Consider the following 11,814-nt stretch of genomic DNA (forward strand, 5'->3'; position numbering starts at 1 on the left):
ATTGTGAAACTCGATAGTTGATTGAGAATTGAACGTAATTTGCACTATCAAACGAACATACAAAATCTAAGAGTATATTTTTCTTCCCTTATCTTGTTAATATTGCAAGTTATTAAATATGCATTAACTTAATTAAGAAGAATATTTCAAACTTAGTTTTTGAAAATCTTTGACAGATTGTTTGTCAAGTATAAAACCATCATTTAACTGTGTTTGATAAGACGATATTTGCAAAAATATAAAAAAGTTTTAAAACACAATTCAATCCTCCCTTTTTGTGTTTGGATATATTTTTCATACTTTATTTTTCAAACATTGTGTTCAATAGGAAGCATGTGTTGTGGGAGATCTTTTATTGTGATATTTTTTGTTTTGTTATATGTCTTTGAGGATTGTTATCAACTCTCTATGCAAAACTTTAAGCTATGAAAGGCTTAATACCATACCATACTAGTTCAACCTTAATGTGAGCTAGACTTTTATGAAAAGAGTTTGTAATTTATAAGAATTATTAGTCAATTTTTACTTTATGGATGAACAAGACTTGAACTGATATATATTGTTAATTTTTTTATATATGAGTTTGAGTTTCATATTAAATAAAAATAAAAAAGTTAAAATAATAATAACATATAAAAAAATAAAATTCAATACAATAAATTTTTGAATTGAAATTAATATTATAATCTCTCACATAAACATTCTTATGACTCATTAACATTGAGCCTAACATTGAGCCTCCCCGTTACATCTATCTCATAAAAATCTAACAAATATATCATATTAGGCATCATCATTATATAAAAGGAACTTCTTGTTAGTGTTTTTTTTAAACTTCTTTGTGTCTATTTTCTGCATTTTCTATTTGATGAACATAAAAGTTAAAACATAATAGCAAAACTTTACATGATCAGATATTAAATTAAATCTTTCATCTTATTAAGAATTAAATTGACAACAACTTACACGTTTAAAAATTATATTAATCATTTACCCATTAATACTCTCTCAATTATAATACGTATAAAATAATAAACTTTGAGTTAATATAAATTTATTCAAAAAAAATCTTTAACTTTTTAACTATTTTTTATTTTTAATGTAAGTAGTTTCACGTTAACTATTCTTAATTTCTTATAGCATATTATTAAAAATGATTAAAAAAATGAAAAGAACTATTATTTTAAAATAAATCCCAAATGTAAAAAAAAAAACTTAAAAAGATTAACTTAGCTTAAGTATTTTTACATTTCAAAATATTGTTTGGACTGAAAATGTCGACTTCGTGGTTTTCCAAATAAAATAAAAAGATATTTTTAAGCAAATAAATAAAGAAATTTGTGGAGGAGATTTAAACTCGATCTAATTATCCAAAAATATATATCTAATTATAGTTAATTTTTTTAAAAAATAGATTACTGAAAATTCTATTAACTTACATATGAATTCTTTATAAATATTTGATATTTGCACATACAATAAATTTTCTTTATATTACACACACAAAATTACATGCAAATAGATAATTTATGGAAATTTATGAGTCAATATACTCATGTTCCAATGTATGAGTCAATATACTCATGTTCCAATGATAAACTTGAATGTTTACTCACATTTCTATGCTAATGCTGAGTTGATAAGGATGAATTTATAAAATAATTATTAGTAAATCAAAATAAATAAATAAATTTAGTTAATTTTTATAATTCAAATTAAAAAAATTCCGATTCATTTTTTAACATATAGCTGAGATTCATAGCATGACGTATGGACAAAATAAAACTACAGGATTTTTGTGTTGTGTTAAAAAAAAGTATTGAGTGAAATCCAAGAATATAATTTACTCAAATAATTACGAAGTTTAAAGAAAAAGAATAGTTAATATTTTATTAAATTGCATAAGTCTATGAATTCGGTTTTGAAATTTAATTCACTTATATTGTGTGATTTTATTTATGAAATTATTACATAATTAATATTTACGAGATTATCGTATCAATTTATTTTGTATGTATACAATTTTCTAAATTATTTGCTGATATTTAAAATAAACATCTTAAGAAAAGTAAAGTAATTTTATATTGTCGTTTATCACAAAACACTTTGAAAGTAAGTTTGTTGATTTTACAATAAATATGTTAGAAGTCAATTAATAATATTTTTTATTGGTTGATGATGTAAAAAGATGTACACTGACCAGGTTATTCATGAGTATTCAACTATATTGTAAAGCAATTAACAACTTCTTTTAATTCTTTGGTGAAAATTTCAAAATATTATAGTTACATTAATAATGTGAGATTAGGAGAAATTAGATAAACATTTCGGATGATAAACAAAAATTAGTTAATTTGTAAATGATCTATTCTTGTATAAGCTCGGACATAACATGTTATTTTTAGGCACAACCAATTAAAAAATAATTTATAAAATAAAACAATTTGTAATAAAATAAAATTGTGATTCTCAGTTATATTTTTGCTTTCAATCTTAAAATTTTAGGATTTGTTCTGCACAAAATGGAAGAGGAAAATTATTCTGAATTCCAGATGCAATATTAGCCTTATAAGGCATGGACGGCAATCATGTATGGACAACAATTCTCTTTAGGGGCACTGGCTATCCATCATTGGTCTGATGAGAAGGTATTTCCATCCTCTTTTCTGAACCATGATTCTAACAGAGAATGATCCAATTATTATCAAAGTCTCCTCCAACAGTCATCGATATTGTAATATCTAATGGTGTTCTAATTTGTAAGAAAAATCATGACTAGAAAAGATAAACAGAATAAGAGATCAAAACCAAAATTCAAATAAAGACAGATGAACATAACATAGATTCATATTTATACTCAGCTTAACATTGATCTCATTAAAAATATAAGAATCATCTGTTCTCAAGAGGATCATGACATTACAATTGTCTCTGTATGAAGCTCGTTGAGAAATATATAACAAGTTAGTTGTATTCAGACGGAGCATCGATGTCTAATTACTTCTGTATTATGTTAAAAATAATTGAAAGAATTAGCCTCCAAAGGGCCTCCATATACTATTGTAGTGTACAAAAATGGTGAGGTTTGCAGTCTCCAAAGGAATCAATTAAACTAAACTACTTCTTAGCTCGTCCTATCTTGACTTTGGTCTTTTCTTCAATCAATGATTCGTCTGTCTCAAGATCATACATTCTGTTAACGGCACGCATATTCTCAAGCACTTCATTCAGACTACTGTGATTATTACTATCACACCTCAGGTGCTGCATGGGACCGTGAAGTAGCTTGTTCACAATACTCATACTAAGGGCATAAATTGCATCTTTGTGTTCCTTTGAGACATCATTACCCATCTTCGACAAACACTTCTCCATCTCAGAGGCTCTTATCCTCTCAACATAGGCTCTGAACTTCTTAATGGTAAGAGTAGTTTCCAGAGAGTCTTTCCATGCTTCAAATTTATTCAACTCATCTATGATAATTTCCCGGGCCTCAGCTGCTTTCTGAAGTCTGTCCTCCTTGTTAGCTGCAACAACTTCCTTCAGATCATCCACATTGTACACAAGTGCAGTCTCCAGATCTGAGACACCTGCTTCCACATTCCTAGGAATAGATATATCAACAAACAGCCGTTTTCTCCCATTACTAGCCAGAGGAAACTTCTGCACATTCTCTACAGAAAACAACGGCGATTCAGATGCCGTGCTGGTGAAGATCACATCAGCTTCAGCAGCACATGCCATCATTTCTGAAATCGGTCTAAACACTATCTCAACATCCTTCAACTCTCGTTGAATGGCCTTAACTTTCTCTTCACTTCTATTAACAACAACCATCCTTCTGCACCCTTTAGCAGCCAAATGCTTAATCACAAGCTTCCCCATTTTCCCTGGCCCAACTACCAACACTTCAGCATCAGCAAAGGAAGAATCTGGAAGCTTCATCAGTGCAAGCTCCACAGCAGCCGAGCTAACAGAAACCGATCCAGTTGAAATGTTTGTCTCAGTTCTAACCCGCTTCCCCACAGAGATCGCCTGCTTGAACAAACCGCCAATTTTCCTACCAAAACCAGGCACTCCCTCCCCAGCTTTTACAACCTGCTTCACCTGAGCAAGAATTTGACCTTCCCCAAGAACAAGCGAGTCAAGCCCCGCTGCCACTTCAAATAGATGACGTGTGGCATCCGCATTATATAGCAGAACTTGGTGCTCACGAAGCTCAGGTATTGAAATTCCACTTACCTAAACAAAAACACGACCGTGAATTTTCTTTCCAAACAAAAAAATAACACAAGAGTAAATCACCTATTTCGTCCTAACCATTCCCGAAACTGAGAAAATTAATAATAAGAAGAAAAAAATCCCAGAATCACAATCCATCAATCACATTAACCCAATCAATACTTGAAGACTATCACTCAAGCAATCCTGTTAACATATGTTCCGGAAACAAATGGTAAGTGATTAAGTTTAGTAACTTAAGGAAACCACAAGTAGTTTTTCAAGGATTTATTTAGACTTTCCGGAGTTTCAGATCCATGCAACACAGTTATCACTTTAGAGGACCAAAAAGGTGATTTAGCCAACAGAACATTCATAACTTTTACGAGTATAATAATAATATAATATACCTTAGACATCCAATCAGTAACTTCCTTAACACCACGGCTCTGGGAGAGAGCCACAAAATAGATCTCCATGCGGTTGCACGTGCTGAGAACAGCGGCTTCTTCTATGTGGTTAAAATCACAAAGGTCCTTAATAACCTGAGGCCATCGATCCTCTGAGATGGCAAGCTTCTCACGCATCTCAACGGGAGCAGTGTGGATGTTAAGCCCTATGCAAACAATGCAACTCGTGTCCTTCCTATATCCTAACAAACATAACAAAACAACCCATCAACTTTATATTCATATCATACCCAATAATAATTATTCATCAAATTTAAATTTTGACAAATTTGCGAATGAGAAATGATTGACGAGGATTTACCGTCGGCAGCGGAAGTTTTGTGAAACTCGAGGGGTGAGGGCTTGGAAACGACGTCGCTTTGGGGACGGGGATTGTTGTTGTCGGAGAACAAGGGGCAGGTGGCTTTGACGGAAAAGCGAGCGCGAGTGAAGGGGAGTTGGGAGGGTGGCGGGCGGAGGGAGCGACGGAATCGGGCGGAGGATGTGGGGATGGCGGTGGCGGCGGAGGATGATCCAGGCAGGGCCGCCATGGGAGTTGGTGAAGGATTGAAATAGGAAAAATATTGAGAATGAGAATGAGAAAAGGAAGAGAGTGTGTTGAAGAAATAGAGCAAGCGATGGGTGTGCGTTGTTTGACCAACCAAAAAGTGAGGTTGTGTGGTTTATTTATAATACTATGGGATTGGATTGGACACACGCCATTTCTCCACGCGCCCTCACCGACCCATTCTTTAACTACTTTCTTGGACCAACTCCAATATCTTTTTTATTTTATTACTATTACAATATCTTTTTTATTTTATTACTATTATAATATCTTATTATTATTATTATTACGATCTTCTTCCACCAATAATAATAACTGATCATTTCCAAAAATAAATATAATTTCATTCCAAATCCAATTTTAGTTTCTTTAAAAAAATAACCATTTTTAAATTTTAAAAATACATCACTTCTAATCTTTCAACTGTTTTAGATAATATTTTATGTAGATTGAAAAATGGTTTAATAATGCTTAGAAAATGACAAATTGTACATTTCAAAATTACAGGAATAAAAAAATTAAAATAACTAAAAACTAAAAGGTTTAGATACCCAACGCATATTTTATCTATTTGTTTTATCTTCCTTCAAAAGAGATAAAAAAAATTAAACATTTTACATTCCCAAAACATATTTCATATTTTATCTATAAAGAAATTAAAATAACTAAAATCTAAAAGGTTTAGATACCCAGCACATATTTTATCTATTTCTTTTATCTTCCTTCAAACGAGGTAAAAAAAATTAAAAAATTACATACCTAAAATATATTTATCTTTTATCTATTTGTTTATCTTCCTTTATAAGAGATAAAAAAAATTAAACATTTTACATTCCCAAAAAATATTTAATATTTTATGTATTTTATTTTATCTTCCTTCTAAAAGAGATAAAATAATTAAGAATATTAGAAGCCAAAACATATTTTATCTTTTGTCTGTTTCTTGTATCTTCCTTCATGGATAAATTATCAATCTTAAATTATCTCATGTATAATTAAAAATAATAACCTAACCATAAGTTGATGAGAAATAATATTTATTTTAATTTTAACTTTAAATAATTATTCAAAATGTTGTTATCATTTAGTAATTTTAATGAGTAACTAATCTCTAACCATAAAATTAGTAAGCAAAATTAAAGATAAAAATAAAAGATAAAATCCTTTTTATTTTTTTGTTATAATTTTATCTTTTAAGTTAGTTTTAAAAAATCTTTTATATTTTTTTTAAATTATATTTTAAATTAATACATAAATTTATTTTATTTTATAAAAAATTCTTAGGCCATATTTTGGTCCATATAAACAATATATTTTTATTTTGATATACTGAAGCTTAAAAGTTCAGTTAGTTATTTAAAAAGTTCACACACATATATATATATATAGTGTCAAGAGGGATAAAGTTATATTTTTTTATGTTTTATACTTATTAAATTTATTTATTTCATTATTAAAGGACTGAGTCGTATATTAACAAAAACATACATATATCCATATTGTTATGATTCTAATATTTGTTATTTATTATTTCTTTAATTTTAATTAAGTAAAATTAAATATTAAATTTTATATAAAAGAATACACAACATGGTCAATTTAGAAATATTTGCTTTACAAAAAAAATTATTAAATACAACCAATTTAAGAAATAAAAAATAATTAATTATTATATTGATATGTGAATATTATTTTATAAATTAGAAAAATTTTGATATCTAAAATAGTTCTTATTATTAATAAAAATAAAATATTTTAAAAAAAATTGATATCAATTAATATTTTTTATTTAATTTATGTTTTAACAATTAAATTTAAATATAATCTATTATATAATTATATAATATTTTGTATTCTTTTGTAATTTAAATATTATATTTTTATTTTATTTATTTTTAAAATATAATAAATAAATAATATTTTTTTCATAATTTAACTATATTTTTAATAGTAAATTAAATTTTTCTTAAAGATTAATATTCAAAAAAGATAAAATAAAATTTTGCTTAAAAAAGAAATATTAAAGATAATATTTTTTTACAATAATAGTATTAAAATAAAAGATATAAATAACATAATAATTCAATATTATTTTAAAGTATATAATATATTATAATAAAATTTTAATTTGTTAAATGTTTTATTTTTTATATTTATAGATTAATTTATATTAAATAAATTCATTTTATTTTTATTAATTAAATTTGTGTATTTAATTTATTTTATTATATGAATTTAAAATTAATATACCTAATCAAACTACCAAAAAGGATAATAATATTTTTTATAATAATAATAATATTGAATTTAAAAGTATAAAATAACGTTAAATAATATAATAATTCAATATTATTTTAAAATATATAATATATATACTACAATTAGTTTTTAATTTATTATATATTTTACTTTTTATATTTATAAATTAGTTTCTATTAGATTAATTTATTTGATTTTAAAATTTAAGTAAATTTTTTATATGTAATTTATTTTTATTATAGCAAACTTCCAAACAAGATGATAAGATATTTAATAACGATTATATTGAAATTAAAAGTATAAAATAACCTTAAATATCAGAGTAATTGAATATTATTTTAAAATATATAATATATTATACTATATTTAATTTTTTAATTTATTACATATTTTATTGTTTATATTCATAAATTAATTTTTCTTAGATGAATTTATTTGATTTTTATATTTAATTTATTTTTGCTATAGGAAATTGATAAGTGTCATAATTTAGTGCATTTTACGTAAAGAAATAGATATTTATGAATTTTAATTGTAGATAAAGTTATAATTCAACCTTAAATTTAGGAATTTGAATTTTTTAACATATTTCTGGATTATAAGATGAATAAGAACTATTTATTCTTAAGTTTGTGCTAATTTAAGGAATATAGAAAAAGATAGAGATAAATGACCAGAGGAAGAATGGAAAAGTTAGAGATGAGGAGAAAAGATAAAGTTGGGGCATTCAAAATTCGCTCAGAACTCATTCAAACTCGCCCAAGCAATCTCCAAAGGAAAACTTGCTCTCTGGAGCAAACTCGCCAAGAACATGCCCAAAACTCGCTAAGGCTCGCTTAAGCAAGTTTGCTCCGGTGAAGTTGGTTTTTATTTTCGTGAAACTCGCTTGAGCAAGAAGTATGTCGCTTGAGCGAGATGTCACTTAACCTACATTCAATTAGGTTAAATAAGAGCGTGAGGCAAAGTCGTTAGAGGAAATGGAGGATAATCAAAGATAGGAAACCCTAAAAGAGGCAATCGTAAAAGAGAAACATTCTGGATCTTATTTTTTTGCTTTCAATGCTTGTAATGACCAATATGAATGACTAAGTCTTCCCTTTGGAATTGGGAGTAATATGTTCAAACTTTTATGTCTTGAGGTGATATTTATTTATAATATTTTGTTCTTGATTGATATTGGTATTATCATTTTATTCTTTAAGCTTAAATCTTTATTCCTAATTTTGATAATTGGATTTGCCTGGAAACTACTTATGAGTATCTGACATAAATGATAATGCTTAACATGTTTGAATGCTAAGAATAGATTTGAAATGTTAATTACTTTATAACATTTTTTCTTAATGATAAGAATATTTTTATAAATATGTGAGGAATCAATATTTAAGAGGTAATCTTAATAATTCTATATGCGAGGAATCAATATAATTGATTTTTATATATGTATCAATGTCAATCAAGTTAGAATGTTATATGTTTTTATTCATTGAAAATACAAATGAGTGAGAATGATTAACCCTAACCCCAATTTTCTCAATTGAATTATCTTAATCGTTTACTTTGTTTTCATTTAATTTCTCATGTAAATTTATGATACCAATGACCTTTCAATCAAACTTTCGCACATTTTTTTATATAGTGAATACTATACATTGAGATTTTAAAAGAAATGATCCTTGTGGATTTGATATTCATCCTTAGGGACAAATTATTACTTCTTACTCGATACACTTGGCGAAATAAGTCATAAAAAATTAAGATTAATATACCTAATCAAGCCACTAAACAAGAAGATGAAATAAAATATTTATGAATATATGTTTCAAAGTTAAGAAAAAATCCCAGTGGTGGAAATAATATGATCACATGTAGTTTTTGTGATTTCTCATTCAATGAATTTTACACTCGAGTAAAAGTTCATTTGTTAAAAATTATGGGAAGAGGAGTTAGAATTTGTTCAAACGTGACTAGTCAAAACTTGTTGAGTTTAAAAATTAGACAATGAAGCAACATTGAAAATAGAAAATTCAAAAGAAAAAAGAACCTACCACATGTATCTGATGAAGGAAATCATAAAAACAATGGTGTTAACCCAAAAGTCAAAGGTTATTTATAAGTTTCTTTCAATATTCAAGCGAGAGATACTCTTGATTATGAAATTGCGATAATGTTTTATTATCCAGGACTACCATTTCATTTAGCAAGAAGTCCTTATTATAGAAGTTCATTTTATTATGCAGCTAAACTTCTAATCTTGATTATGAAATTGCAATAATGTTTTATTCTTCAAGACTACCATTTCATTTAGCAATAAATCCTTATTATAGAAGTTCATTTTCTTATGCAGCTAAACTTCTAATCTTAATTATGAAATTGGGAGAATGTTTTATTCTTCAGGACTACCATTCATGGAGCATATGTATGGAACAAAGTGGGTACTGATTAAACCAGTAGACGCATGCTTTACTAGTAAGTTTCAAGTTAAACCAGATTGAGGCATGTTCAATTTGGTTTAACTCTGTTTGAGGATTGAGAAATGACTAATCTTTAAAGAACATATGAAGAATTCAATGGTGGAAGAACTTGGGATCAATTGCTTTTTATTTGTTATTTTAATAATTTATTTTATGTTTACTATTAAACAAATTTAGAAACTCTCATTTTTATATTTAGTTATTGTTAACTTGTCTTACTTGCAGATAGATTTTGAACACTAATTTGTTATTGGATTTGTTAGGAGATAACTTAGTGTAATTTTACCACAATTATATTATCATTTTTTGTCGTTTGAATGGCTACGTTGGAATCACTTTAATTTGACTGCCAAATGAAAATTATCATGTCTCATATTCGCGATCAAGTTCAAAAGATGAAGTTGTTTCTAAAGACAAGAACGATAATTTTTTTTTTTTGCCTATCTTTATCATATTAAGAAAGCTTAAACATGATTGTTGCAATTAGTGTCCTAGTGACTACTGAAGATCACATTGAAAGCATTCTTGAACGGTTACCATAAGATTACAATGTGTTTATAGTTGTTGTCATGTCCAAAAACTAACCGTTAATTTATCAATGAAATTGAATCTCTCCTCTTTGCCCAAGAAGAACAATTTCATAGGTATAAACTTTCTAACTCAACCTTATTTCAAGCTAATGTTACTTATGTGCAAACTCAATATCATCAAACCACACCTTTTTGTTTGTCTTTCAATCAATACTTTCATGGTGGTCGTATTCAACATAAACACACTAGTCGACATTCTCGATCTAGTGGACCACGACCTTTTCAACGTGATTCTTGGAACTTATGTTAAAAAGGTTTTGAAGTTTGAAAAAATGACTCCAAAAGAAAGTTGATTACATACTTGCTTTTTCTGCCCCTATTTATAATGTTCTCAGAAAAACAAATACGGATATAGTTACTCTTGACTTAGTATACAAAATGCGGGATTCAATGCTTGAAAATGTGAGAAAGGTCGTATACCAACATGAAATAAAGACAAAAGGTGAACATTCATCATTTTTTGAGGTAGTAAACTCAATATTAATTGATCAGTGGACTAAGAGTAACACATCTCTTCATTGCCTTGCCCATTTTTTAAATCCAAGGTAATACATTATATAGTTTAATTATTTTATAATTATATTTTATTGTGTACATATTATTTAAAATATCATAAATTTATAATATTATGTTAATTTATGTTTATATATTTTTTATGTAGATATTATAATCATGAATGGTTAAATGAAGATTTACAAAGACTTGCCCACATCAAGATGTGGAACTTAAGAAAGGAAGAAATGTTTTAAGAGGTATTTTGATGACCCGGATGTAAGGAGACATGTAAATATAGAGTTTGCGAACTTTTCAGATGAAAGAAAATATTTTGTCTACATTGACTCTTTAAAGGATATAGGTAAAATGGATGCAAAATTATGGTAGATTGTTCATGGAGCTCATGCACCAACACTTTAGAATATAGCTCTTAAACTACTTGGACAACCATGTTCTTCTTCTTGTTGTGAAAGGAATTGGAGTAGCTACTCATTTATACATTCTTTGAAAAGAAATAAGATGACACCTAAAATGACAGATGATCTAGCATTTGTTCATACTAATCTTGGTCTTCTCTAAAAAAAACTCCTCAAAATAAAAAGAATAGAAAACTAAATACTTTTCATTGGATGACAATAAAATTCTTGAAATTGTTAATTTAGTCTTGATGAATGTTAAAAATTGTATGTGAGGATGAACAAATATAAAAATAAAAAATTATAGTTTATATAAGTTTATCTTTTGTAAGACTTTTTTTT

General features: G+C 27.1%; 1 protein-coding gene across 1 annotated transcript; it reads right to left on the reverse strand.

The window, feature by feature from the left end:
- Positions 1 to 2,829: 2,829 nt before the first annotated feature.
- LOC137811919 (glutamyl-tRNA reductase 2) lies at positions 2,830 to 5,327 on the reverse strand. Its single transcript, XM_068613779.2, has 3 exons — positions 4,993 to 5,327; positions 4,632 to 4,873; positions 2,830 to 4,242 (listed from the first exon to the last, which is right to left on the reverse strand). The coding sequence occupies exons 1-3, from the start codon at positions 5,219 to 5,221 to the stop codon at positions 3,118 to 3,120; spliced, it is 1,596 nt and encodes a 531-aa protein (XP_068469880.1). The 5' UTR covers positions 5,222 to 5,327; the 3' UTR covers positions 2,830 to 3,117.
- Between the last annotated feature and the right edge of the window lie 6,487 nt (positions 5,328 to 11,814).

Source organism: Phaseolus vulgaris, chromosome 2 (genome assembly GCF_051622355.1).
Source record: "Phaseolus vulgaris cultivar YP4 chromosome 2, ASM5162235v1, whole genome shotgun sequence".
Classification (NCBI taxonomy): Eukaryota; Viridiplantae; Streptophyta; class Magnoliopsida; order Fabales; family Fabaceae; genus Phaseolus; species Phaseolus vulgaris.

What these genes read in the sequence shown, in the direction of transcription:
- LOC137811919 (XM_068613779.2), bottom strand. Translation starts at nt 5,221, where the DNA reads ATGGCGGCCCTGCCTGGATCATCCTCCGCCGCCACCGCCATCCCCACA. An exon ending in CAAAACTTCCGCTGCCGACG is followed by an intron (nt 4,874 to 4,992) that starts GTAAATCCTCGT and finishes TATGTTTGTTAG; the next exon opens with GATATAGGAAGGACACGAGT. An exon ending in TTACTGATTGGATGTCTAAG is followed by an intron (nt 4,243 to 4,631) that starts GTATATTATATT and finishes GTTTTTGTTTAG; the next exon opens with GTAAGTGGAATTTCAATACC.